The sequence below is a fragment of the Toxotes jaculatrix genome, chromosome 14, assembly GCF_017976425.1.
Source record: "Toxotes jaculatrix isolate fToxJac2 chromosome 14, fToxJac2.pri, whole genome shotgun sequence".
NCBI classification, from domain to species: Eukaryota; Metazoa; Chordata; class Actinopteri; family Toxotidae; genus Toxotes; species Toxotes jaculatrix.
The window spans coordinates 21,532,017-21,559,875 of record NC_054407.1 but is presented as its reverse complement, the minus strand read 5'-3'; the positions used below and the strand labels follow the sequence as shown (position 1 = coordinate 21,559,875).

The 27,859-nt window shown below is 40.8% G+C and overlaps 5 protein-coding genes across 7 annotated transcripts; 1 reads left to right on the top strand and 4 right to left on the bottom strand.

Moving 5' to 3' along the window:
- Positions 1-162: 162 nt before the first annotated feature.
- On the bottom strand, positions 163-4,976 carry LOC121192752 (SLAM family member 9-like). The gene is made up of 6 exons (XM_041054623.1): positions 4,857-4,976; positions 2,889-3,194; positions 2,514-2,801; positions 2,020-2,121; positions 1,408-1,451; positions 163-1,290 (listed from the first exon to the last, which is right to left on the bottom strand). Exons 1-6 carry the CDS (start codon positions 4,912-4,914, stop codon positions 1,111-1,113), a joined length of 978 nt encoding a protein of 325 aa, XP_040910557.1. The 5' UTR covers positions 4,915-4,976; the 3' UTR covers positions 163-1,110.
- On the bottom strand, positions 2,313-9,360 carry LOC121192754 (SLAM family member 7-like). Of its 2 annotated transcripts, XM_041054629.1 has the most exons (6): positions 9,241-9,355; positions 8,141-8,440; positions 7,772-8,056; positions 7,334-7,441; positions 6,613-6,656; positions 4,212-6,510 (listed from the first exon to the last, which is right to left on the bottom strand). In XM_041054629.1, exons 1-6 carry the CDS (start codon positions 9,296-9,298, stop codon positions 6,373-6,375), a joined length of 933 nt encoding a protein of 310 aa, XP_040910563.1. In that variant the 5' UTR covers positions 9,299-9,355; the 3' UTR covers positions 4,212-6,372. The 2 variants fall into 2 exon arrangements, with proteins under 2 accessions (XP_040910564.1, XP_040910563.1); XM_041054630.1 differs by lacking the exons at positions 4,212-6,510; positions 6,613-6,656; positions 7,334-7,441 and adding an exon at positions 2,313-2,513 and having other exon boundaries at positions 9,241-9,360.
- Positions 9,301-12,183, bottom strand: LOC121192747 (zinc finger protein 180-like). Of its 2 annotated transcripts, XM_041054617.1 has the most exons (3): positions 11,831-12,023; positions 11,395-11,419; positions 9,301-11,286 (listed from the first exon to the last, which is right to left on the bottom strand). In XM_041054617.1, exons 1-3 carry the CDS (start codon positions 11,894-11,896, stop codon positions 10,313-10,315), a joined length of 1,065 nt encoding a protein of 354 aa, XP_040910551.1. In that variant the 5' UTR covers positions 11,897-12,023; the 3' UTR covers positions 9,301-10,312. The 2 variants fall into 2 exon arrangements, with proteins under 2 accessions (XP_040910551.1, XP_040910550.1); XM_041054616.1 differs by lacking the exon at positions 11,395-11,419 and having other exon boundaries at positions 11,831-12,183.
- Positions 12,184-12,430: 247 nt separating this feature from the next.
- si:dkeyp-68b7.12 (rho GTPase-activating protein 30) lies at positions 12,431-22,173 on the bottom strand. Its single transcript, XM_041054583.1, is given in 14 exon segments — positions 12,431-13,511; positions 13,514-14,867; positions 15,639-16,231; positions 16,489-16,697; positions 17,033-17,764; positions 17,890-17,961; positions 18,261-18,352; positions 18,455-18,629; positions 18,743-18,861; positions 19,286-19,393; positions 19,648-19,730; positions 19,884-20,028; positions 20,148-20,250; positions 21,572-22,173. Coding segments are annotated over 14 exon segments (3,921 nt in total). The 5' UTR covers positions 21,660-22,173; the 3' UTR covers positions 12,431-13,463.
- A 2,219-nt stretch (positions 22,174-24,392) lies between these two features.
- On the top strand, positions 24,393-27,036 carry si:ch211-155e24.3 (uncharacterized protein LOC100150696 homolog). The gene is made up of 4 exons (XM_041054608.1): positions 24,393-24,805; positions 24,895-25,016; positions 25,355-25,454; positions 25,586-27,036. Exons 1-4 carry the CDS (start codon positions 24,592-24,594, stop codon positions 26,527-26,529), a joined length of 1,380 nt encoding a protein of 459 aa, XP_040910542.1. The 5' UTR covers positions 24,393-24,591; the 3' UTR covers positions 26,530-27,036.
- Positions 27,037-27,859: the final 823 nt, after the last annotated feature.

The following is a 27,859-nucleotide window of genomic DNA, read 5'->3' as shown; positions in this document are numbered from 1 at the left end:
AGCAACTAATACAAAAGACAGGTTCCCGTTAACGGAAGTGATGACACGAATACCGTAAAACCCGGGCAAAGGGCGCAACGCATGTTCCCGAGGCCCTTCCGAGGTTAGCTATTTAAAAAAAAAAACCGTGACAAAGATTGAAAATTACTCATATATTATACAGTCTTGGCACAAGTATAAAATTACATTTAATTAATTAACTGAATAGAGTTGAAAATCTGTAGAAGAAGCACAGCTCGTTTGAACATCTGCAGTTTCATGTCACTTGAACAAACAAAATGTATTCTAGCACTGTAATACTGTTCAATGTTATAGTTTAACAAGGTGTTCTATTAGATTGAGATCTGGTGACTGTGGAGGCCATTTTAGTGCAGTGAACTCATTGTCATGTTCAAGGAGCCAGTTTGAGATAATCTGAGCTTCGTGACATGGCACGTTATCCTGCTGGAAGCAGCCATCAGAAGATGGGTCCACTGTGGTCATAAAGGGAAGGACATGGTCATCAACAATAGTCAGGAAGGCTGTGGTGTTTAAATGATGCTCAGTAGGTATCAAGGGGCCCAAAGTGTGCTAAGAAAACTCTCCCACATCATTACACCAGCACCATCAGCCTGAACTGTTGATACAAGGCAGGATGGATCCATGCTTTTATGTTGGTGTCACAGAATTTTGTTTTTTACACTAACTCTTGCATCAATGTGATTAAGTATTTTTATTTGTCAGCTGTTTCATTTACTGGATCAGCCAGAACAGACATTCCCACCTGGTTATTGTATCGATAAACAGTTCCTCATTTGACCTTCTCAGAAAATTGAGTACTCTCATAATCACTTTATAACTCAACATTGCAATAAACAGTCACAAATTGTGTCATAGAGAGTTATAACAGTTATAAAAGGGAGTTGCACACTTCTTGTTCAGGCATAGAAAACCCACTAAGTCTATGAAAATGTTAAGATGATCTGCCAAATTAATGGAAAGTCAAGCTGAAACCATCATTTTCAAAAATCTTCTTGTATATTGTTGATGTAAAAGATAATTGTTGTCTTACAAAAAATAATCCCACACCATGCTACAAGTGCAGAATGTGGAATACAGTTCCTGAGTTTTTCAGGCCCTGGCAGGTTTTTCGAGTTGAGCATACACACTTTCTGGCAGACTTGTGCCTCTGGTCTCAGTGGATCCCACTGATCCTATAGGAAACCCTACCAAGCAGTAGGTGGAGGTTGGAGAAAGACCTGAAGCATCATTGGTTGAACTCTCAGTCAGTGGTTGGGCTGTAGGTCCGACCTGGAAAATAAATCACAGCAAGCATTTTTGGATGAGGTTGTTGCCATTTTTACTTCATCTGAAATTTTGTTCTTTGGTTTGGAAAATTTAGGAGAGGGATCTTAAAAATTTGCTTACCTCAGGAACTGCATACACTGTATTGTCAGTGTCTTCTCTTTGATCTGCAGGCCAGTCATAGAAAAATACATGGTGATTTGCTTTAAATGACATTTTTCTCAGCATGCTTTAACTGACCTTTTCTACTATTTTACTGCATGTCTGCACTTTTACACTATTTGAGCTGTGCCTATATTAAGACAAGATTTTGCATGTGTGATTCCATCTTCACACTGTAGCACACTTTGAAATCCCTGTTTATAGGATTTGGTATTTTGTGATGTAGCCTATGGATGCTAGGAATGAATGGGCTAAAGCATGAAGACCACAACAATTCTAGACTGTGTCCTTTTCTACAATGAAAAATCATTTCTGGCAATAGAATAATTTGAAACATGCAATATTCACATGTACGATGGATGGATTCCCATCTATAATGTAGACAGTATGAAGTCTATGATATTGTTAACTATAGATTTATTGTAATTGCACTGTCTTATAACACAAGGGGGATTTATGGGTATGCCAGGTGATGAACTTTGCTAGAAAGCTGAATTCTCATGTAAAGTAAACAAATAGGATTTTGCAGGTTTTACTTTGTAATTCTGTGTTAAAATGCACAGGTGGACTTACCTTTTGTTCTTTTTTTACAATTACCAGCAATGACACCAAGTATTATTATTATTATCACAAGAGGGATGAGAACCATAGTGACAACATTGTTGGAGGAAGACTCTGTAATGACAAACAAAAACCAGATTAGAAATTTGTACCTAATATAAATCATGCTACATAAGTGGGAATGTGCTACTGTAGCATCACATCTTGTGCTTCTGTCAGACTGCAGCTTTAACTATACAAATTTAAAATTTAAATTTAAACACCACCTGACAGTTTTACTGGTACAGGTTAATAATGATTTCTAGTTCTGCCTGTCAAAATATTAGAGTCAAACTAAAAATTACATTGACCATTTTCTAGTTCTGCTTAATAACCTACCCAATACTAACAATTCATGCTGGCTAAAAGGTAAAACTCATTGTTTTTGTTTCCAGAGAAAAACAGTAAAACTGGGCTAAATCCAAACTCTGTATTACTGTTAACTGGCTGTTTGTTCTCAGACTCACCTGCAAGTTGAGGGCAAATATTTTCTGTTGTTTTAACGTCCTTGGCCCAGCTGACCTGGTTGCTATAGTTACAGATGATCGAGCCATTCCACAGGTAGACTTGGAGAGAAGCAGCAGAGGTTGTGGTCTTTGATGTCTCTCCTCTGTCCTGACTGCAGGTTTGGTTGTCACATGTAAAAGTGCTGTTGATGTGATGTGAGTCCTGTGTGCTGCAGGTCACAGTGACGTTACAGGAGCCTGAACTTGTGGGCACAGAGTCTACGATCAGATGAACTGGAGACACTGGATCTGAGGGTGGAGGAGGGGACAGGCATGAAGAGTTTTAGAAGCTGGGAGACTGCTATGGGTCAATATTTGAAATCTAGTGAATCCTACCTTGAACTGTGACGTTATATTCAGATACATATTTGTCATCGTCCCCAATTAAGTGTGCAGAGTAAAGTCCACTGTCATTTTGTTGCACATTCTTCAAAAGCAAAGAGTAATTTCGAACAGAAATATCTGCCCTTCCTTCATAACGGCCAATTATTTTTGTTGTGTTATCATGAAATAATCTTATTATATTTTCATCTTTAAATTTCCATCTGAATTCACTGCGATCAACTAGAAAAACAGGTGTCATGATCTGCAGACGTAGGTCCTTTCCCGTCTGCACAAATGCAGGCGTCACAGCACCGGACCCTGTGAGAACAATACAATGAATGCTTATTTAGTCACAGTGGTGATTTAAAATAACATTTTAAAAAAAGCAAGGTGAGCACTGATATAAGGGAAATAAAGGCTGAACTTCTGGACTGAGCTGTTGCTTTGAATTTTCTATGTTTTTTTGTGTGTGTGATTTTAAATAGGACAGCCCCCTGAAAGAGGATCCACTGATTTGGACCTTGTGTTGTCAAGAGACTTCAGCTTGTTTTCTTCACACTGCATCTTAGTACACAAACAAATTATTTGAGATTAATTCATGATACATAACAGCATATGTTTGATTCTGAGAAGTTACAATGATTGTTCATCAAAACTTTTCAAGTTGTACTGAAATTTCTCCCACATTTAACTGTAATAGCCTGTCAGGGAAGAGAGTTCTGTCATAAGATGTTAAAGATTTCTGTTCAACTCCTCAATAAAGAACTTAAAAGGAAACAATAGGACTGATGCTATTGTCCATCCTCATATGAGTAGATTCACTACTAGCTAAATACAAATACTTCTGCCCTCCAAATCTGGTCTAAATGATTTTCTTCCATATACTAATAAAACTAACTAATCTGAGCAAAAAAAGGAAGTGAATTTGCAGCAGGAAGGTTTCCTCATGTGGTTTAAAAGACTTTCTGTGGAAAAAAAATACTTCTTTTCGTTTCTTTGTTGCTGTACATTGTAGAAGTTCTTCTCTCACACTGCAAATAAATTTAATCTGAATGTGCAAAATAGTTCCTGCAGCTAGAAATTGCTCTAGTAACAGAATAACTCACAGACACACACACACACACACATACAGTATGTGTTACAGGAAAATCTTTTGTTCAGGTTCCCTTTTTGTCCCAAAAAGAATAGTTGGCATCTTGCTCATGGTGTTCATAGTCAGTGTCAGACATGTCGAAAGTTGTACAGCTAGAGCAAATAAAGCAGTACAGCTTTCTTTATATAATAGCGCATCTCATTTGAAGGTGAAAACAGGAAGAAAGGACAAGATGACAAATGTGATGATGAGAATAATACCGATAAAGATGGTGACAGCAGTACTATTGGCAATATTGACAATATAATAATGATAGTTGCCATTCACACAAAGCAAATGGAAAGACTCACATACAGGTTATTCAATCACAAAGGATGTATAACACATTATTGAAACACTGAAAGGCAACATGTCTTTGTTCTGGACATGGTTTCACTTTGTGTTAAAAAAGTGGAAATGTGGAATTGACGCAGTGGTTGTTGTAGCAAGTAAAAGGTCACAGTCACAATTTTTTGGAGAAAACCTAAATCCTGTCTCAGTATACAGTATTAGGGCCTTGTACAAGAATGTCCTAATTTTATTTAAATGTTCCGTTATATTTCAATTTCTCTTACACTGAAGATTAATTTCCTTTTTAAACTGCAAAAAACTCCCTCCTGAAATAATTGACAAAAAGCATATCTTGAGCACATATTGAGAAATGTATGCATTTCTCAACATTATAAAAGTCAAAAATGAGTTCTGATCAAATGCTGAGTTTCAGCTACTTCTCAAAACATGCTACAGTATGTGATTTTTTTCTTGCATCGCTGCAATAGTGACTCAGTACAACAACAAAATAACAATAAAACAGTATTTGGAGAAAAAAGTGGTAAAAATGATTTTACCTTGTGCTTCCCATAAATTCAGCAGAGAAACGGCAAAGAGAAGCACAATGAAGTCCATCCTGTAAAATGAGCTGTATGAGGAAGTGGTGAACGCTTAACAGCAGATGACCATCTGTTAACTCATTCTGGACAGTCCAAGAACCACACGGTCAACAGCTTATAAAGACACACACACACGTGCGCGTGTTTGGATGATGCTCCCAAGAGAGCTGCAAACTGGACTGATGCAGCCAAGCAGTCACCATGGTGACAGATGCACTTTGAACAGGAGGGATTTCTATTGCAGAAACTCCTGGTGTCATAACTACTGACCAGATCACTGGAAAAATTGAGTCATTATTCCTACAGGATCTCGGCAGGGACAAAAGAGTTGACAATAAAGTGACAAATAATAAAGAGCAACAGGTAATTTCAGATTTGTTTTTTTATAGGTGAGTCGAATTGTTTTTTTTGTTTTTTTTGTTGCAGGCCTTTAAACAGCTTCTAACAAACGGAGGAAGAGTTTATCACACTTAATAACTACATAATAAATATTACAGCCTCATTTTAATTGCACCAAGATTATTTAATCCTACAGAATTCTTGACAGTGCTGGTGATTTTACTTTTATTCCATCACTGCAGCTCAGAATAACACGAATAACACTGTTAATCAAAACTAAACCCTCTGATAGAAAAATAATCCACACTGTTGAATGTTTCCCATGATTAAAAATGAACGTTTCAGTCAGACTGACCTCATCAGACATTAACTACTTCTCTCCTCTGTCAACCTTAGATTACTTTTTTTGGTTACTTTTTCAGAAAAACACTTAATAATAATCTTTGTGCCTATTTACAGCAAATAAGTGTAAGAATGACAACAAGGACCAACAGGTGATGAGTTGATTTCCTGTCAAATACGTAACATGAGTCATGAAGATGAAGAAACATTACAAAGATACCAATCAGGGGATTGATACCTAAAAATTTAGAAGGCAATGAGGGAAACCCAACCAAGCAGTAGGTGGAGGGAGAAAGACCTGAAGCATCATTGGCTGGACTTTGAAGCAGGGGTTGCGCTGCAGGTCCAACGTGGAAAATATTTCACAGAAAACACGTGAAGTATCACAACTTTTGGAAAATGCATTTGCTGTTTTGCATTCTGTGTCACCTGTTCTGTTCAAAAATCCAGTTCTGAAAACTGGACTTTTGTTTCTAGCTATAAATCGAAGACCCACATTCAGCAATTTGACTACACATATGCAGCAGTTTGAGAAGACTAACTTCCAGACAAGACCATGGAAGGATGGTTGGATAGATGGATCATAGTGTATCTGGACATTCATCACACTGATCAGGTCAGATGATCAGGGGTTGTTTTTTTTTTTTTTTTAGCACAAGCAAGCAGCACAAACACTAACAACCACCTGTGGCAGGTAGGAGCAAGCTGCAGGACCAGGAACAGCAGACTGATGCAGTAACTGATGTTACCGATGGATTTTGAAAACATGGCTTTCTTTTGCCCAGTTCCAGTCTCAGCTGTTAGATTGCTCAAAATCCCAAGATCCCTTGGATCCCGTGGGAAGCCCTACCAAGCAGTAGGTGGAGGTTGGAGAAAGACCTGAAGCATCGTTGGTTAAACTTTGAAGCAGAGGTCTGGCTCCAGGTGTGAACTGGAAAATAAATGCAGGTTGTTGCCATTTTTACTTCATCTGAAATTTTGTTCCTTGATTTGGCAAATTTGGGAGAGGGATCTAAAAAGAACTGACACTTACCTCAGGAACTGCATACACTGCTTCTTCAGTCTCTTCTCTTTTATCTACAGGCCAGTCAGAAAAATACATGGTGATTTGCTTTAAATGACATTTTTCTCAGCATGCTTTAACTGACCTTTTCTACTATTTTACTGCATGTCTGCACTTTTACACTATTTGAGCTGAGAATAGATTAATTCCCATCCATAATGTAGACTGTAAAGAGAGTCTACAATATTGTTAACTACAGATTTATTGTAATTGCATTTTCTTGTAACACAAGGGGGATTTATGGGTATGCCAGGTGATGAACTTTGCTAGAAAGCTGAATTCTCATGTAAAGTAAACAAATAGGATTTTGCAGGTTTTACTTTGTAATTCTGTGTTAAAATGCACAGGTGGACTTACCTTTTGTTCCTTTTTTACAATAACACCAAGCAGTGAGACCAAGTGTTATTATTATTATTATTACTTATTATTATTACTGGCAATAGAATAATTTGAAACATGCAATATTCACATGTACGATGGATGGATTCCCCTCCATAATGTAGACTGTATGAAAGGTCTACAATATTGTTAACTACAGATTTATTGTAATTGCACTGTCTTATACCACAAGGGGGATTTATGAGTATGCCAGGTGATGATCTTTGCTAGAAAGCTGAATTCTCATGTAAACAAATAGGATTTTGCAGGTTTTACTTTGTAATTCTGTGTTAAAATGCACAGGTGGACTTACCTTTTGTTCTTTTTTGACGATAAAGACGAGCTGCACCAATGGAAGCTGCTATGAAAAGTGTGCAGAGAACCACAGTGACAACAGTAAGAGCTATGTTGGAGGGGGGCTCTGTAATGACAAACAACATTTTTTAAACCTAATGGCTGGAGCCAAACACAATTTAAAACATCAGCATTTCAAAAGTCACTCAGTGAGTAATTTTAAATACAGCCAGACAGATAGTTTTACTCGTAGGGGTTAATAATGATTTCTACTTCTGTCAAAATATTAAAGCCAAACTAAAAATTAGATTTACCATTTTCTAGTTCAGCTTTATAACCTACCCAACACTAACATTTCATGCTGGCTAAAAGGTAAAACTGATCATTTTTGTTTTCAGTGAAAAACAGTAGAACTGAGCTAAAAGCTGTTAACTGGCTGTTTTGTTCTCAGACTCACCTGTAAGTTGTTGGGGGCAAACATTTATGGTCATGTCTGTGGTCCAGCTGACCTGGTTGCTGTGGTTACAGATGATTGATCCACTTGACAGGTAGACTTGGAGAGAAGCACCAGAGGCTGTGACCTTTGATGCCTCTCCTATGTCCTGACTGCAGGTTTGTGTGTCACATGTAAAAGTGCTGTTGATGTGATGTGAGTCCTGTGTGCTGCAGGTCACAGTGATGTTACAGGAGCCTGAGCTTGTGGGCACAGAGTCTATGATCAGCTGAGGTGGAGACACTGAATCTGAGGGGGAAAGTTAGCATGAAGCATTTTAGAGACATGGCAGCAGGTACTCTATATCAGTGTCTGAAATGTTAACAATCCTACCTTGAACTGTGACATTGTATTGAGTTTCTGTGTGTTCTTTAGCCCCATACGCTCGTACAGTATAGACTCCACTGTCTGCCTCTTGTAGATTCTTCAGTTTTATGGAGTAATTCCCCACAAAAACCTCAACCCTTTCATTGTACTTTATCGGTTCTTTATCAGGTGAAAATGTTACTAAAACGTCTGATCTATTGAATAGCCATGAAAGAAAATTAATTTGTGTGGGTAAATCTGCTTCTGTGACCCCCAGAAGTAAATCCTTTCCCTTCTGTACAAATACAGAAGTCAGAGCACTGGACCCTGTAAAACAACACAACAGCACAAAATCACTTGAATGTTTATTTAGTCACAGTGGTAATTAAAGAAAAAAAAGCAAGGTGAGTAGAGACAAGGAAAATAAAGGCTGAAATGTAATCTGGATGTGTCGTACTATCTGCAGCTAGAAATTGCTGTGATAACAGAATAACTTAAAGACAGACAGACACACACACAGACATGTTACAGGATTTTTTTTTTTTCAGGTTCACTTTTTTTCAACTTGTCAACTGCGGCAGTTCAGTTGAAAGTAAACACTGAAAGGCAACATATCCTTATTGTGGACTACTGTGTTACTACTGTGTTAAAAAAAGAGGAAATGTGAAATTGATGCAGTGGTTGTTGTAGCAATTCAAAGGTCACAGTCACAGGTTTTTGGAGAAAGCCTAAATCCTGTCTCAGTATACAGTATTAGGGCCTTGTATAAGAATGTCCTAATTTTATTTATTTAAATGTTATATTTCAATTTCTCTTACACTGAAGATGAACGTCCTTTTTAAACTGACCAGAAAGAAACAGAAAAGAAACAGGCACCTCCATTTTTTTGTGAGCCATTGGTAGGGAAAGTAATGTTTAAACTGTTGAAATAACTGACAAAAAGCCCATCACTGAGAAATGTATACATTACTCAATATTATAAAAGTCAAAAATGAGTTGTAGTTACATCTCAAAACATGCTACAATATGTGATTTTTTTTTCTTACATTGCTTGAATAGTGACTGAGTACAACAACAACAACAATAAAACAGCATTTGAAGAAAAAATGTGGTAAAAATGATTTTACCTTGTGCTTCCCATAGACGCAGCAGACAAACAGCAAAGAGAAGCACGATGGAGTCCATCCTGTAAAATGAGCTGGATGAGGAAGTGGTGAACGCTTATCAGCAGATGACCGTCTCTTATTCTGAAAAATCCATATATAGCTTAGATACTTAATAACCTTTTTATTCTAATTTTATAAAAACATTGAGAAATATACTTTATATATATTTGGTTTGGTCATGTTAATGATAATGATAATGATAATGATAATAAAAGAAACCTGTTTGACCAGTGATCCCCAACCTGTTGCCCTTAATATGACGCGCAAGCTCATGTTGTCCCTATTTCCATGTCTGTGACTTTGTGAGCGATATTTCCTTCTGTTTAATTTGAATAACTGGCAGGGCTGAAGAGGTAAAGCTATTCAGTATTTCACATTAAAAAGAAAAAACAGAAAGAAAGGTCCCCAAAATTTTCTTTTGTGTCACAGAATTTTGTTTTTTTATTGCTGTAGCAGTCCTGACGCAGACCTGTGAAACCACAGTTTAGACCATTATGGGAATTTCATATGACTCTTGCATCAAAGTGATGATGTGTTTTTATTGTTTCTTTTACTGGATTAACCAGAACAGACATCCCCATCTGGTTATTGTATCAATAAATATTTTCTCAAAGTTTCTGTCCCAGGGAATTTACAAAAAAAACAACAAAATCTTTCAAACGGTCAAGATGATCTGCCAAATCAAAGGAAAGTCAAAATGAAACCGTCATTTTCGGCAGTCTGTAGCAGCATATTTCAAAAATCTTATTGTATTGTTGATGTAAAAGTAACTGTTGACTAGCAGCAAACAATCTCACATGATGTTTACAGAGATACATGATAATGAATAGATGCATTACCCACTTCTGACTGTGAGAAAAATACATTTCCACCACTACAAGAAGGTACACGGTGCTTTGAACAGCACCCCTGTCTTTTCCCATGAAACTGCACTGAAAGCATTAAAACTATCAAAGTACACTGATAAGATAAATTAAGGTTTGTGCAAATTCGCTTCAGTCTTAGTACCGCTGGGAGCCTCAGGATCTGAGCGCTACCTTCCTTGCAGGTGAATCTCTTGATGTATTTTAAGATTGCCTAGCACTGTGAAGCTTTTACCACACTGCCCACAGCTGTACGGCTTCAGGCCGCTGTGGAACCGCTCGTGTCTCAGACAGTTGTCCTGCCTCGAAAACATCTTGCCACAGATTTTACAACTAAACGGCCTCTCTCCCGTGTGCACGCTCTGGTGCGTCTTCAGTCGGGTCTTTTGGGTGAAAGACTTCCCACATTCAAGGCACCTAAAAGGTTTAAAGGGTTGGTGGGTGGCCTTGTGCTCCTCCAGCTGAGACAAGCGGGGGAAACCCTTGTTGCACACAGAGCAGATGAAGAGTTTCTGATTTGTTCTCCACACATTCAGCAGCCTTTTTGCTCTCAGATTGTTTCTACTGAGGATGTGATCTTCTGCGCCTGCTGTGGACCTCTGCACACGAGGCAGGGCTAGTGACGGCCCGGCCTGTTGCGAAGCAGGCTGCAAGCACTGGTCGTGACTAACTGCAGAGTGTGAAACATGTCTAAATGCTTCATCACGAACAGACTCTGAAGGGGCACTTCCCATGCACATTGGTCGAATCTCTACCTCCACTTTTACTGGCACACTTAAGGAATCATCCGTGATTTTCTCTGTAGCAGCTGATGAAGAGTCATATGAAGTTTCTGTATTTCTGTGAGCAGAAAACTGCTCAGTGTGAGAGGGGAAGATCTGTATGTGCTGCTGCATTGGTACAGAGCTTTTCTCAAACATGCAACAAGCACCAGGAGGCCAGACTGGGTCATCTCGCTCTCCTGTGTCAAAGCAAACATCAGCCGTGGCTGCTTTTGCATTGTTTTCTGTTGTTTCCTGGACTGCATGTTCATCTGCTGGCTCATGTTTCACTGCTGGCCTCATGTCATGGCTCTCTTCTGTCCCGTGTTGAGACTCGCAGAGTGAATCAGCAGTCGTTGGTTCCAGATAGGGGTCTTTTTCATCTGCAATTAAAAGGAAAAGAAAATGACTTACCTCCCACAAATGCTAATCAACAAAGCAAGAACACAATCATTAAGTGGAACAGTTCAACCTCATGGCTATTTACTTACCCTGTTTACTGGAAGGTGTCCATGTCTGAAAGAACACGAGGAGACATTTTCTGAACACTAACGATTGATTCCTTAACATAGCATGTGTCCAGTGAACCAACTTACTTTGGAAACTTTCTACATTGTTCATTACTTTTAAGGTTAATCTCATACCCCTTAAGTCTACTGAAAACGTCTCCATATTTTCACAGTTGAAGAGTCATTTTTATAGATGAAAATTAAACTAATCAGTCTAATAATTAAGACTGTATTGAAATGATCGAGTTATTTTTAAGCCGAATTAAACAGAAGACCACAGAATTTGTTATGGACATCTACCTTTCTTCTACCATGTAAGAAAAGTTTTATCTTGGCAGGCGAAATCTGAATTTAAGACATATTAAATGAAGTTTGGTGTGAGGGTTCCACACAGATCCAGATGTGAGATCTAGCTTACCTTTAAGCTGGCTCCCAGCTGTTGTTTGCTCGTGTTTGTCCTCTGGAGCTCGAGTAATGGCTGCATCTTGAGCTTTGCAAAGTTCAACCTCCATCAGCTTCAAACTTCTTTTGAGCTCCTGAATCTCACTGTCCTTCCGACACATCTCCAGGCGCAGAACCACATTCCCGTCCTCCACCAGCTTCGTTATCTCTGCAACTGCAGCTTTCGCTAACACATCCATGATGGCTCCGACCTGCGTACCAAAAGAGGAAGGGAAAGACATCCTGCCGAGCGAAAATAATAGCGCAAAAGACGCAAATTTCACGCTATTTTTTTAGCAGGTGGCGCTGGCACAGTGAGACGAAGCCCTTTCCCAGCTGTTTTATTTTGGTTTTCTTCCGGGAAATTTAGAGGGCGGATGTGACGTTGAGGTTGACAAACGTAACTATTCTAATAAACGTGAATCATAAATGTCTCGCTGTCCAAAAATAAATAAATAAATGTTCTCTATATTGCTCTCTCCAAATTACATGTCACCAAGAAAACATCTCCATCAAACACAACAAAATAAATTTATTTTCAAATAATGCATCATTTTTATCATCTAGATGGTATACCTTTGTTCATCTGGGCTGTACCTACAGAAAAAAAAATCTTAACTTCCTCCAAAGCACAAAAATAAAATAGTATAATATGTGATTTCAAGAACAGGCACCGTTTTGGAAACATTATTTTATTCATATAATACAAAAAACTTTTGAGACATTCTTTTGTGATGCATTCCATTCATCATCCCTGCTTTTTCAAATCTACCATTTAACCACATACTTGCTGACCTTTTCTTTATACATATATTGTATATATACATATACTTTATATAATTACAAAGTATTGTATAATTAGACAACTAGTGCAAACAGGAGTGACCTGAATTTGAGGTTCATCTTTTAACTGCAAAATTTAGTTGTCCAATGGGATGTTTTGTTTTGCAGACCTACAATATATAAGCTATGAAAGTTTGGGACCTCTATATATCTATATCTATATCTATATCTATATCTATATAGATATATTTAAATGGCAGTTTATCCAGATGCTTTGTAAAATAAACAAAAACATGTTGGAGCAGCAGTTCACCTTCACCTCACAGTGTTTGCTTTCAGTTTATCTGTTTTTTTTTATTTTTTATTAGTTTTTATTTATTAACTTAACATCAGACATCACAACTGTAGTTGTTCATTTATTCTGATGGGGCATCATCCGTACAGCCTAGGGGTTTAAGATGACCATATAACTGCAATGTCCTCAGTTTGCATTGTCTTTTTTGCTTTCCTCCCCGCCATCCCTTTCCCTTCATTTTCCTGTCAGCTCTCTACAGTTCTTTGTCTAACACAAAGGTAAAAATCCTCCCAAAAATACTTAAAACAAAAAAAAAACCTATTAGTTTTCTGGCTGCACATCATGCTTTTGCATGGCAGAAAAACCACTTTAGTAGCATTAGATAAACAATACTGTTGTAATTTATTCTGAAATGTAATCCCTGATCGATAAAGATAAAATACAGCCTTTTATACTACATGTAGAAAAATAGTTTGTACAGAAAATCAGTTTAAATCAATATACAGGCAAAAAAAAACCTCCTCACTGTACTTCACTTCCCCTGTCCCTCTGCCTCTCCTTCTCCTTTTCGCACTCTTTCTCTTTTTCTCGCCTCATGGTTGCTATGGCAACGGCCTCGTCGAAACACATGCTGTGGGGACTGTTCCTGCTTGTGTCCCTCGCGGTACCTTCATCCCCATCCCTTCTCCTCTCCCTCTCCCCTCCATCCTTCCCCTGTTCTTTGTCCTGCTCAGTCGGGACTCTCAGCGTGTTTTCCCTGCCTCTGTCTGCATCTCTTCTCTCTCTTTGCTGCTGCTGCTGTCGGAGGGTCAGGGCGGTGATTTTGCAGTGCTGAGGCTTCGGAGGCACAATCGGCACCGCTTTCACTTGGTAAACTTTCGGGTGTTTGGAGACAACCAGTTTCCTACCAACTCCTCCTTGGATACTCTCACTCTCTTCACATTTCAATTTTTTCATATCAGGCCTGGCCTTTTTTAGTTGTTTATCTACACTTGGCAGAGATCTAAGTTGCTCATCAGCTCTCTCTTTGTCATTGTTCTCCTTTTCTGGCTCTTTTGAAACCACTTCTTTTCTGTCATGATGCTGTGCTTCTTCATTGGTGGCATGCTTCCCCATAACTGCTTTTTCCAGTTCACTTGTTTCTGGTAAGCAAGTCCCTTTTTCCTCAAACTCTTGCTGCATCTCTAGGTCAGTGAGCTGTTCTTCAGTTCTCTCCTCTGACTCCTCCTCTACCTCTGTTCTAACCTCTGTGCCATTTGTCCCTCCTTCCTCCACTTCCACTGTTTTATCTCCTGACACCTGTGCTTTCTGCTCTTCTTTCTCCTCTCTAACTTCTTCTACATCTCCCTGCTCAGCAACACCCTCCGTCTCAGCCTGCTCACTTTCCTCATCCTCTGTCACTTCACATTCAACAACATCAACCTCCTCCCAAATTTCATTGCTATGAATTCTTCTGTCCTGCTCTTTGCCACCTTCCTGTGTCTTTTCTTCATCGTTTTTGTCAGCTATTCCTTTGTCGCCGTCTTCGGGGGGATCATCCAGCATGTTCTCATCACTTTCTTTTATTTCCAGAACTATTTTTTGAAACGTTGCCTCCACTTTGTTGTATGAGCTCCGGTCCTCTTCCTCATCACTGTGTCTCTCTTCTGTTTCTTCTCTGACACATGTGCTGGGATGTTCTCTAGACTCCTCTAATGAAACGTCATCAGTCTCCTGTGTGGGACAAGCATCTGTCTGACAAGGTGGATAATCACTGGGAGGACTATCAACCACTTCCTTCTCCTCCTTGTGCTTGATAGCGCCTAATTCATCAATGTCGTCATTGCTTGGCAGTGGAAAATCCACGCAGCAGTGTGGTGACACTTCTGAAGCAGGAGGCTTTTCTTCATCACTCTGAACATTTTCCAAGGTACTGAGATCTTCCTCTGCTGTTACGCTGCAAATGGATGAGAAACAGAAACAGTTAAGATATATAAGTGGGCTAGTTTACCTTGATGACAGCTTATATAAACTTTATGTAGACCTTCCATGCCATTATAGGATGTATTTAGTTTTTTCTTTATAGAAAAATTAGATACACAAGGTGAAAATCAGTGCAGCATTTGTATTGGTTAAGGTCAGATCCATGGAAGGACAGGGTGGCAGCAAGATCAGCTGTCTTCACTACACTAAGACATTTCTATACATAGTGGCTTAAAAGCCTGTGTAACCTTTTCTGAGTAGTGATGAAAACTGCTATTTAATTAAAATTTTCATTTGTATGGGAAAGAATATTTTTATTTTTCTCTTTCAGAAATTATATAATCTCATTTTAAACTGATCATATAAAGACAACAGGTTAATACCAATGCCTATGTACACATAAAGCAAATGTAATTTCAATTAAGCACAGTGGGTTCATCGGAGCTTTCCCCCTAAAAACAGCTGCCTTCTGCAACTGGAAGCACGGCTGACAAGGGTGGAGAGACTGAACCAAACAGTAGTGATGGGGGGAACTACAGAGTCAGATAATGATTCTATGTGTGTTATGTTCATATAAAATAATGAGTGCAGCTTTAAAGAAAATGTGCACTATTTAATAAATACTTCATTAAAGCTCACAGGATAACCAAGTTAATGTTATGAACTGATAGTTTGTTATCCATATTTTTAATTGTTATATAAGGATGTGTTACGTACACAGATATAAAACAGAATTTAGTTTCACCTTTGCATGTGTTCTCCTTGCTTATCAAATATATCTTCCTCTTCTGTCTTCATTATCTGCTTTCCCACCAGTTCGTCTTTATCTTCATCGTGCACCGCTTCCCCCTGTTCCTGATCTCCAGTAGTTGGTTCTTTAGAGTGCAATGTCTCAAATTCTCTTTCCTCAGAGCTCTTTGATTGATCAACAGGAAGTCCATCGAGGGTGCAACTGTCTTGTTTATCAGCATCTAGTTCAAAATTGGCCATACTGTTTAAAAAGAAATCAGGGGGAAGGCTTTTGATAAACATGCTCTCATCTTCCTCACTACTGTAATCATTATCATCACTATTGTCCCCCACATCCTCCTCTTCAGAGCAAGACTCCTCCGGTCCATCGACAGGTGAGGTCATATAAGGCAAGCTGAGGGATTTAGTGTGTCGGCTGTGCAGGTCGAGGCTGAGCGGCCTGTGTGGATTTAACTCGTTCTGGCTCTGGGTTTCTGTTTCAGGGTCTGTTTGCAGGGGCATCTCTTGCTCTGCAGGCTGGTGAGGTTGTATCATGACTTCATACTCATCGTCTGAGTGACCAGGAGGTTCGACAGAGAACTCGTTCACCTGAGAGGTAAAATGAGACAGGAAGTGGAAAGAAACTTTTCTTCATGAGAACCTTGTCAGACATTCACTAACACAGAGTGATCTTACTCCTGACAATCCAAACACCTGTCTAACTGTAACTATGCCAGGATTTCTCAAATCAGTTTTACTGTTCTCTTCTGCAAACCTACTACCTTTTATGCACCATGTGTTAAGAAATATTTACAACCTTCAAATACAGTTCAAGCTTCATCTGTATAGATTAAAATGGCACAGACCTGATAGAAACTGCTACAGTCCATATGGTCTGGAACACTGCAGTCCATTTGGTCCAGGAATTCAAAGTTATCCTCAACGTAGCCAAACATTGCTTGGTCGTCTCCTTCCACTTGAGATGAGCTGAAAATGTCAGAAGCATCAGATGCACAGACATCTCCTGGCTGAGTCGCCACCGGCTGAGGATAAGGTTGTTCCACCCCTTTCATGTCTGTGAATGAAATATAGGGTAAGATCAGAGATGAGCTAATTCAGTAAATTAAATTCTGTCATCATGGTTATTCAGTGTTTGGTATTGTAGTTAATAGTTGCTGAGGTATTTAATGCTAAATCAAAAACCTCCAGAGGATTCATGCTCTGAGGACCTTAATTATCTGTACCAGTATTTATTTGAATCCATGTAGTAGTTGCAAAGATATTTCAGTTTGGACCAAAGTGGTGGATAGACTCAATCAAACAGCTGCTTAACAAGTAAATTATATTGATAACAATCATGTTTCATCCCTAGTATTTAAAGTAAAGGTGATTAAGATAAGGTGGAGTTACCCATGTATTCACTGATGTCGTCAGTGTATTGGTCATCAATTGCAGTATCTTCATTGTCTGCGTTGGAGTTGAGGCTTGTGGTTCGTTGCTCTCTAGACACAACTCCACCTCCTGTCACCTCCTCTTCCTTCTTCTCCTCCTCTTTTGCTCCTTCACCCCTTTCCTCGCCAACACCACCTGCCACCACTGTATTCCCTTCCATGTCCAAATCTCCTTCCCTGTCTTTCTCCCCTTCCTCAACCTTTCTGCCTTCCTCCACCTTCATTTCCATCTCGCTGCTTTCCTTCCTCTCCACCTTGTCTGCTCCCTCCTTACCTTCCACCTTGTCCCATCCATCCTTATCCCTACCACAGTGGATGACCCTGTTGCTTCCTCCCCCTTGCAGCACCCCTAATGCCAGGTTAGACGTAATATGAAGTGGCACAGTAACAAGGGTGGGCCCTGTAATGTGCATGGCTGCTCTTCGTCCTGCTTTAGTGGAGAGTCCCGGGGATCTGGACTGTAGAGTCTCATTGCCTGCGATTCCCAAGCCCTCAGGGTCAAGAGCAGTATAGGTGCCCTGGGTCCCCGCACCCCCGCTCACTAACCCTGTTCCCCTGCGGTATGTCACAGCATATTCGCTGCCACCTAGTGCACCACAAGATCCCGCGACTTCTGAGCCTGACTGGGGGGAGGGGGTGACAAGGGGAGACATGTGGGTGGAGGGAGGGCGCTGAGCAGAACGCCTGGAACCTGGAATATGATATGACAGGAAAGACCTGGGTCACAAACTTCTATTTTGTTTTTTGTTTTTTGTTTGTTGAAAATAGTTGAGAACATGTTCTACTCATTTGTGATTTGTGTGAGGGGAGCAGCACCTTCATTTGGATATGTCGGGGCACTGAGGGAGTCCATGCTTCTTGCTGGTCTCAAAGCAGTCCTGTCTTTCTCTGAAACAACATTTTTCAAGATACGTTCAAGAGTGGGATGAGGAGGAAGCTGTGAAAACTGATAACAGATACTTTAAACCTCCTGTCCGAAACAGCCTGCAACAACTTGGTTCTAAATCTAATAACTGATTTGATTATAACCCCAAAGATTTTTAACTTCAACCTTAACATTACATAAATATGTTTTGGTTTTACCATATGAATTTGTAGGTTTTGATCACCTGTTTTTCGCAGGATAGAGAAAGTGAATGAGGGTAGAAGTTTTTACTACTACTAGCTTTAATGAGAAGGTTTTGTACCTTTAGGTTTGTGCCTTCGCTTCTGGTCTTGGAATCGTCCTCCGATGTTGAATATGGACATCCACTTCCTGCCCTTAAGAGATCCTTTCCTCCTGAGGTGAACAGGACACAGACATTCACGGTGTGTGGTAAACACAGTGGTAAACCTGGAATGTTACGTAATCACACTCCTGATAAATGGAGGGTCTACTCACTTGTCTGTGCCTTCAATGATAGCGTGGTAGGGTCTTATGGGTAGAGGACCGTCTCCTGGACTGATGTTGCCAAAGCTGGCGATAGGCTGAGTGGAAACAGACTTGAACAATGTGTCATCCTGTATGCACGCTGCTGTTGGGGAGGGGAGGGACTTCCTTCTCTCACTTGTTTCACCTGAATACAGCAGAAGAATAAGATTAATCAGAGGTGTGTGTGTGTGTGTGTGTGTGTGTGTGTGTGTGTGTGTGTGTGTGTGTGTGTGTGTGTGTGTGTGTGTGTGTTCTAACCTTGTCCAGGAAACAGCTGAGGGACATGTGTGAGGATGAACTCCACTACAATGGACTGAACCCTGACCTCCATGAAGGCTGCCGTACCGTTAAAACCAGTCGCTTCAATGTCCTTTGACCTTAACATACAGATTGATTGACCGATTATTGATTGATTGAGTGGGTTATAACACGGGCAGGATGGAAAAAGATGAGTGAATGAATGCTGAAAGGAATTAATTACAAAAAAAGAGTGAAAGGAGAAATAAAAGAAAGGAAGAAAGTGAAAAATAAAAACAAAATAGAGAGGGGTAAATGAATAAAGGAGAAAGGGAGAAAAGGAAGAGCTGTATGTAGTGGATGAGTTGATTGCTGATTAAATTTCACCCATAGTAATATGTAATCAGTCTTGACACATGTGCCTCTGATACACATAAACAGCTCATGTACATCATACTTTCCAGCAGATACAGAACAGTCTGTAGTTCAGTGTATTGCTTCAGCAGAGATGGACAACAACACACAGACAACACGCACTGATCCATGCCACTGATATTAGCACACCTGAGCAGATTGGGGGCCCAGACGATGGCCAGGTTTCTGGCGTGCATGTTGGTCTCTGAGGAATATGAGGCCATTCTGACAAGATGACGCATCAGGAACTCCAGAGTCCTGAGGGAAAGAAGGTGAAGACTTAAACCTGCAATAAAAAAATTTTTCCACCAGTGGGGAGCAGCAGAAACAAGCTGTAAACACAGCACTGTCAAGTTGTTAAGTTGATATGAATACCCATCCAGAAATTACAGAGCAAGATAATCTTTCATTTGGAGTTGAGTTTCTGGCCACCTCTTTTAGCTCTGTTTTTGGTTTCCACCAACTCCCGGGGGAAATATCTAGCTCTAGCTGCCAGTGGGTACAGACCGTACCTGTAATGTTGTGTTGGTAGTTCCTTCAGCACATCTCTGATCTTTACCAGCCTCTCCTCCTCCAACTGGATGGCCACAGCCTCCTGTAACAAGTTTAGTTCAGTTTTTTAATTGGAGTCTAATTCTTCCTGTGCATAAAGCCAGCAGGTGTAAACACGATATACCAGTGTGATCACTCCATAAACAAACAGGAGGGGGGAAACTGTGGGAAATCGTTATGTGTCTGAGCTACTCACAGCAAACTTGTCATACAGCTGGTATGTGAGCAGAGGGTTTGGCAGCTCTCTGAAATAAGCTTTACACAGAGAGCTGACACAGTGGATGTCCTGCAGATACACATCCTTGTTCAGATCTGGATTCCCGTCGCTCTCAAACTCACTCCTGGTTGTAGACAAAGAGGAATTTGTTTGTGTTAAAACTTCGTAGAGTGTACATTTAAAGACGTAGGCTCGAAGAGAGACTCACAGCTTCTCACACACATACACACACACACAACTTGCCTCAGTTTCTGTATGTTGGACGACACGCCAGACAACCTGTAGATTCCATCCACGATTCCATGACTCTCTACAAATTCACTGCAGCATCGCAAGACCTGAGGAACTGTGTAAAATGCCTCAAATAAATAAACGACCTGAATAATAACATGACAATAACATGACACATATGTAAACTTTGAATGTTAACATATACATTCAGATTTTGTGTACTTTGTCTTGTCTATTATGTTTTATATATGATAGTCTAGAACCTCATTTGTATTTGGTTTATGGTGAATATATCTTGTGAAAAAAGATTAAAAAAAAAAAACACTGAGATCTCCTTCCTAATTTTTCTTTTGTTCTTAGCTGACACCTCAGGAAGACTAACTGTGGTTGAAACATCATGTCCACATAGAGCAAAAGAAGCTTTAGAGACAAAACTGATGTGTACAGGTATTTCTTTGTCCATTTGTGCAGATTAATACTAACCAGCACCCATAAATAAATTATTTATGGTGGGTGTACCCTGTGATGAGCCAAACGTAAGAAAATATACAAGTTTATAAATTAAACATTACACAAATATTTGTAAAACATTTTTAGTCCAGCAGCATGGCTCTGTGGATCACAATGTTCATCCACCACTTTTGTCCAGACCGGAATATGTCAATAGGTTTATAGGTCAAGAATTGCCATGAAGTTTTGTGCAAACTTTCATAATCCACAGAGGGTGAATCTTACACTTCCTCTAGCACCGGCATGCAATTGGTATTTGTGGTTTTGAGTGTCTCAACAGCTGTTGGTGGCAGTGGCACAAACATTCATGTATCCCATCATCTGGTGTTACACCATCATCGGGTCAAAATTTCAGTTCGTCCAACACTTTGGTTTGAGACCAAATACCCACAGAAGCCATGACATTCCTATCAGCCTCAGCTGTACCGTGTGTTCAGTGCTAATTAGCAAATGTTGGCATGCTAAGACACTGAGCTATTTTTGTGATCACTGGTGAACATTATACCTGCCAAACATCAGCATGTTAGCATGTAGCCTGTAGCACTGCTGCACCTAAGTACAACCTCACAGAGCCACGAGCAAGGCTTCAGACTCGTAGTTCTGTTTCTATCTAAAGGAAAATGAAAATAAAAAATCCCCTGAAATGTCAGAGGGGACAGTCAGAATAATACATGGACTCCTGGGAGAAATGAAACAGCTCTATGTGTTTACAACCCTCCCAATATAAAATGACCAATAGCTGCTCTTTAAAGCATTTGAATAGACTTGGTGTGGATGGTGCTGTGTGGTTGGAGTCTTGAGAGAGAAATTATTTAACATAAAAGGCAAGAACACGTTGAGTAACACTCCAGATTAATCAGGATATACAGTATATCCTTATCTTTAATATACACATTTTTTTTTTGCAGTGGGGGCATTTCACTTACTCTCTTGACAGGAGGCAGTCAGGTGCTCGAGCAGATCACATCCAAACACCTTCTCTTTGTTCCCTCCTCTTCTCCGAACTCTTCGCATCTCTTCCTGTCTGCTGTTTTCACCTCACATTCAGTCCGGCCTGAGGTGCTCCGTTTGTGGCCGTCACACTGACTTTCTGTGTGGCTGCTGGATGTGTTGGCCAACTCGGTTAATGTGACAGTTACAGTGTAGAGGTGGCGCACATTTCAGAGATTTGACCGAGCTACTGCTGCTGCTTCTGTTTCCTTTACTTCAGTGCATGTTGTTGGGTGCAGGTTGCTTCCTCTGAAAGCTACGTTGCAGTGGAGTTCCTGTGCTAAAGCTGGAGTGTTAGGACATGCTTTAGTTGATCTTCCGCCCTGCAAAAAAGCAGAAAGAACAGACATTTCTTTGTGCAAACACCAGATTCACAATGCAGAGAACAATCTCCCCCAGATTCAAACAACGAATGGCACTGACTCCTCAATCTGCATATGTGGCTCTCCACTTCCCCCCGATGCACTCAATTTATTTTCGAATGAAAGGCCACACCCTTGTCTCTGTACTTCTCCTACTCAGTGAAGTGAGCCTCTGAATGCTTCACTCCAGTCACACCACAATGTCTCTCTGGACAGATGGACCCACCTAAACCTCCAATCTCAGTTCCTGCCTGTGGACCGAGTTCATTACAGGCTAGCTCTGTCCTCCTTGCTCACATGTCATGGCCATTTCGGCCCCTTTTTCTCTGCAGCGGAAGTCAAGCACTGGTTAAGCCTGAACATACTGACTCATACAGACATTCAAACTTGTTCGCTCCCCATCCTCTCCATCGTCCTGACACCTGCCACTGCTCTCCTCCCGTCCACCATCCCTCCCTATCTGTCCCCTTCTAGGAAAGAGTTTCACTGTAGAAACTTGAGAAAAGAAACAAGCTCAAAAGCGAATACGAGTGTTCCTACCTTCACTCGGCAAGAAGCAGCATAAAATGATGACGCAAGAAACCACTAAACTTCCCCTGTTAACTTCCTGAGTGTCTCTCGTTCTTTTGCGCTTTCTCTCTGTATGTGGCCCACAGTTTCTCCGCCTCTGCTGATTGACTAGGGAAATCAGTTCAGTGTATCTGTACAGTGCATCTATTTCCCTTTGTGTGCTGTGTTTGTCTCAGTGCAGGCCGAGCACCGTGTGTGAGATTCACCCTGACAGAAAGACATGGACAGTAAATGTACATAAGGCACGGTTCAGCTGTGGACGCAAGACAAATACGTCTGGCCCATTTCCTTTGACTGTGCCACTTGTATATGTCAGCTACGTATCAACACTAATCACTGCACAACTGAAACAACACACACAAATGAAAACACAGTACCAGCCAGTACCACACAGTACCGCTCAGTGCTAAAAACTTAGCACATTAGCATTAAATGTGTACTGAAAGAACCAAAAAGAACCACATATAACACAGACAATAAAAGAGTATTTACAAAGAATTAATAATACCACAAGTTACCACAGACACCTGTTATTATTAAGTAGGTTGGATTTTCAGATCCGCAAGTGAAAGTAATCCCAGTTCCCTGCTATAACACTGACTGTTCACTTAGTCCTTGTCTGATCAGGTGTCTGTGAAAAGCATTGTTAAAAGAGTGATTTCACAGCTGCCTAGAGTTCACCGTGCTTTGGAGCAGTAATAAGCACAAACTACATTTATATACACTGATCTAGGGTGTTGTACTGCAGGTTCATTTCTCAGCTTATTGTTTACTTTCCACCTCTTATTTGCATCTGTGGGCTGCAGCTTTCTAACTTCCTGTATCTTAATGTACTCTGTGTCTTGTGCTGCCGTGTCACCTAATTTCCCTGTAATCTTATCTTTAGGATAGGACAGTTGTCACTCTCAGCTTTACTAATAGGTAATGAATCATTTACCAGTGTTTTATAGAGTTGTTATGAGCTATTAACAAGAAGGTAAGTGGTGCATTAAAGTGTCTTTTTCACAAGCTGGTGTCTGGATCTTATGTATAAATTATTAGTAAATGAGTCGATTAATTACATCTGTGCCTTGAGATTAACTCATTAGTAACACATCTGTTTTCTTTGGACATGTGGTTTATGTGTCAAGTCATGGAGATGATTCGTCAAAACGCTTTAGGAACAATTTTGATTGATAACATTTATTCTATCAACAAGGTTGCTGTATTAGCAACTTTTGTCATATTTGCAAACATCAACACACAGTTATTCCTTTTTATCATTCATAAACAGCACATAAACAGAACATACTGTCTTGTGGTCGTAAGCAGTGTGTTTGGTAATGTGTTTAAGAGTTTTAACGCCTCCTGTGGTTACCTAAAGGTGAATGTCTGAAATGATAAATGGCAACATGCTGTGGTAAAACAGAAATTAAAGAATATAAAATACGTCTCCATGGAGACGTTGGTTGTTGACAAAAACTTTTAAAGTGTCCTTCTATCCGCTAACAAGATCTATTCAGAAGGTTATTCAAATATCTGTAGGCACCTCATTTCTTGTCACCCTGTTGGGGGTTTGAGTTCTGACAGTGCACATGTAAACGCGTATTTACGGTAACACCTGTGGCTACAAGGGAGGCTGCTATGGTGACTTCGTTTTATATTCCTGCACGTCCCATAAGGGCGGAAATAAAACTGGACTAACCTGGTTAACGTATTTTATTTCATGTGGTAAAAGATGTTTAAGTACATTTGTTTAAAAAATAAATAAATAAATAAAGTTACTTATAACTGATGCGAGCAACTGGAGCGGGAGTGACACCGCCCACACGGGATGTAGGGTTAATAAGAAAACGAGCGCCCCCTCTGCTCGACATCCGCTGAAGAAATTAACGGAACAGATTTTCGTTCGCTCCGCTGCTGCAATGAATGCAATACTCTGACCCGCAATCTGTGTACATTCATCCTGAGAGTGAGTCACACTCAGGCGTGTAAGGGCAAATATATTAATTTGCATCTGAATAAGAAGCCGAAGTAGCTGCAAAATGGAGAACTGCAGCTTCCAGAGCCAGCTGCTGTCCGTCATGGAGGTCCTGGCCAAGGCGGCTGTGGCGGAGATAAACCGGCGTGTGGATGACAGCTGCGCGGTGCTCCGGCTTGAGGTGAGCCAGAGCCGGCGGGACATCGAGCTGCTGAAGCGTAAATGTGAGGGGATGGAGGCAGAGCTGCGGAGGGCCAGGATGAGAGCCAGGAGGAAAGGTGAGGATTTTTATTTGCCAAGTTGCCGTCTGTAGTTCCTGCTTTCAAGAAACGTGATCCCAATCTGTATCTTTGTTCCGCTTCCTCAGTGTTTTATCCTCCAGCAGCTGGGAGATTTTCTCCTTTTGTGAAAGTAGTTTTGAACCAAGAGAGACAGGGCGCAGACTGGAACAGACAGATGGATGCTGAGGCTCAAAATCAGCCCCAGCAGGTATGAATACTGCCTCCTTTTATTTTGATTATATATTGATCTGCTTTTCCCATGAATCAGCTGATCATTTAGTTCATTAAAAGCCAGAAAAAGGGGGGGGGGGGGCTTTCAGTGTTTCCCAGAGCCCAAGAAGTCTTGAAGTTGCTTGTTTTGGCAGTTAAACTGTTCAAAATCCCCCAAAATTCAATGTACACAATATTGTACACAGATGTAAACTGAGCATAGGTGGGTTTATCCCTCTGCTTGCACAGCTTACATATGTTTGTGTATTTATGTGACTGCACAGCGTGTGTGTTGTCTTACTTGTGTACGTGTTAATGCTGAGCCTGGTGTTGCAGTGTGCACACATGGAGCCCACTAACGAAGATGAGCACGTACGGATCAAAGAGGAGTGTGCAGAGGAGGACGAGTGGAAGAACGACCCAGAGGACAAACTGAGTGAGAGCAAACACAAACATGTACACACACACACACACACTTCAGAGTGAGTTTCAGATACACATCTTGGGCAAGTTGACCACTGAAAACCCCTTCTTTGGAATTATGTGTGGTTCCTTTTCTGTCTTTAGTATCTGGGGCCTCACAGCCTGTCCAGACCGACGTCTTTGTGGACCATTACCACTCAGCTGAGAACCCAACGGACCCGGATTCTGTCATTTCCCCAACGGACGGGTACAACGCTTTGCCAGAGCAGCATCTGAACGCAAACCAAAATGGGACAGAACTCATAGTGAAACATGAGAAAGAGGAAGAGCCCGATGAGAACGCCGCTCCGCTCGATTCAGGCCACAAGTCTGCGTCAGAGGAAGCTGACAGTCACCTGTGGTCGTCCAGTCTGTGCGGAGACGCCGGCGACCCAAGCTTCCCCTATGCTGGGCAGCAGTTTGAGCCGTTTCCCGCTGTGCTCACACCTCAAAGCAGCCTGCATTTAGAAGGTATGGTGTACAGGGTTCACGCTGCAGGGAAAACACACTCTGCCACGGTGAGTGCAGCACGAGTGAAAAGACGATCCAGGACATTTGGATGTAAACGTCCGCAGGCAGATGAAGGACACAGTGCTTTATCTCAGATTAACTGCAAGGATCAGAGCTCAATTCCTCAACACACACAGCATCAGTACGGAGACTTTGCACCGCCTGTGAGGAACCTAGCTGAGGATGAGTTGGTGCAAAATCCCGCGGCCTCCTCCCTCTGTGGGCACAGCCGCAGCGGCTTCGGCCTTGCGCGGAGGATGAGGACTCCCTGGAGGTCCAGCATCGGCGAGAAGAGGTTCAGCTGCACGTACTGCGAAAAGAGCTTCATGAGGTTCAGTCAGCTCAAAGAGCACCTGAGGAGCCACACGGGGGAGAAGCCGTTCAGCTGCCTGCAGTGCGGCCGGAGCTTCACCAAACAGTGCAACCTCATCAGACACGCGGTGGTCCACAGCGGGGAGAAGCCCTACGAGTGCTCGCTGTGTGGGAAGTGCTTCACCCAGCGCTCCAGCCTCAAGTCCCATCAGAAAACAGCACACTGACTTTAGACTGGTTTGTTTTGGTAACTTTAAGAAACATACCACGTTTTTTTCTTTAGTTTTTTTTGTTTGTTAGTCAGTCTTTAACTGCAGCCGGGAATATGTTGATTATATACTGTTTGAATTATGTTATAATAATAATTACTATTATTATGTTTGTTTAAAACTGTTTAATATTATGGCTACTCTGCAACTACTTTCATTGCTGTTGTAATGAAGATTAAGAGGCTATTTGTCAAAATATAAATAAATAAATAAATAAATAAATAACCAAAATATTTTAGTGAGGACATTAAAGAGTCCCCCACACACTATTCTCTTTTCCAACCGGGCCACTCAGGGTAGCCACGCCCCCCAACCGGGCCCAGGGCCCTGAACGTCTTCTCTGGGTTACCTCACAACAATAAACAGCTTGTAAAGACTGGATGCTTAGAGCAGAACTGAAGCCAGTGGTTGAGAGTTTAAATGCTTTAAAATTTCCAAAACACCATAAATGATCAGTAGATCTGACCTGTAGGAAAAGGGAAAGAATAAGCTAAACCACTGGTATGGCAATTAATGCCTCAGCTAGTTTGGTCAACATATCAGTGTCACTAATATTATTTCTAAAAAAATTATCTTGTGAGTATAAATGTCTTTGGAAAAGCCCCAACAGCCTTATGGTCACATCATATTGTAACGTACCAGTACTGCTCTGCTCGGGCCAAACACGCGGTGACATTTGATTTTGTCGGGAGAAACAGCTGCAAGATAACAGGAAACAAATGACAGAGAGATCTTTGTTATTCGATCATGAATCTGTATTCATCGAGGCAGGTGACACAAACTTTTTACACAAATATACAAAGGTAAGACATTAAAAATGTTTTCTCATAAATATCAAATTAGATCCTTTATCCTGTGATAAAAGTTACATTTGCTGCATAGAAAAGTAGTGATAAGTAGTTAACAGGAGATCGCTGTACAAGTGCATTTTAGTTCCTATAGGGGTGATCAGGCTGAGATCATCAGAAGTGCTGGAGCAGAGGAAAACATGGGTCATATCTGTAAACCAATTCGTTTGTAGGCTGGAAACATTCAGATCAACACTGACAGCAGTTGCGATGTTAAACAAACCCTCCCGATGAGACTCAGTGATCCTTAATGTTCATTAAAGTTGGTGAAATGCTTTAACCCTCGTCTGAGACTTGTTCAGCCCTTAAATCTCACCTCTTCCACATCTGTGAAGCACAGGAAGTGGACAACTAAACACAGGAAGTCTTTTACCATATCAATATTCATTAGAGGGCATTAAATAGAAGTAGAAAATACCGTGATGCCGCCAATTCACTGA

Bases quoted from the DNA above. Each gene is read 5' to 3' on its own strand.
- LOC121192752 (XM_041054623.1), bottom strand. From the start codon at position 4,914: ATGGACTTCATTGTGCTTCTCTTTGCCGTTTCTCTGCTGAATTTATGG. The intron at 2,802-2,888 runs GTAGGATTCACT...CTCCACCCTCAG, and splicing joins ATATAACGTCACAGTTCAAG to ATCCAGTGTCTCCAGTTCAT. The intron at 2,122-2,513 runs GTGAGTCTGAGA...TTGTCATTACAG, and splicing joins TATTTGCCCTCAACTTGCAG to AGTCTTCCTCCAACAATGTT.
- LOC121192754 (XM_041054629.1), bottom strand. From the start codon at position 9,298: ATGGACTCCATCGTGCTTCTCTTTGCTGTTTGTCTGCTGCGTCTATGG. The intron at 8,441-9,240 runs GTAAAATCATTT...GTTGTTTTACAG, and splicing joins GCGTCTATGGGAAGCACAAG to GGTCCAGTGCTCTGACTTCT. The intron at 6,511-6,612 runs GTAAGTGTCAGT...TTTATTTTCCAG, and splicing joins CAGTGTATGCAGTTCCTGAG to TTCACACCTGGAGCCAGACC.
- LOC121192747 (XM_041054616.1), bottom strand. From the start codon at position 12,095: ATGTCTTTCCCTTCCTCTTTTGGTACGCAGGTCGGAGCCATCATGGAT. The intron at 11,287-11,830 runs GTAAGCTAGATC...TTTTAATTGCAG, and splicing joins AGCTGGGAGCCAGCTTAAAG to ATGAAAAAGACCCCTATCTG.
- si:ch211-155e24.3 (XM_041054608.1), top strand. From the start codon at position 24,592: ATGGAGAACTGCAGCTTCCAGAGCCAGCTGCTGTCCGTCATGGAGGTC. The intron at 25,017-25,354 runs GTATGAATACTG...CTGGTGTTGCAG, and splicing joins CTCAAAATCAGCCCCAGCAG to TGTGCACACATGGAGCCCAC. The intron at 25,455-25,585 runs GTGAGAGCAAAC...TTCTGTCTTTAG, and splicing joins CGACCCAGAGGACAAACTGA to TATCTGGGGCCTCACAGCCT.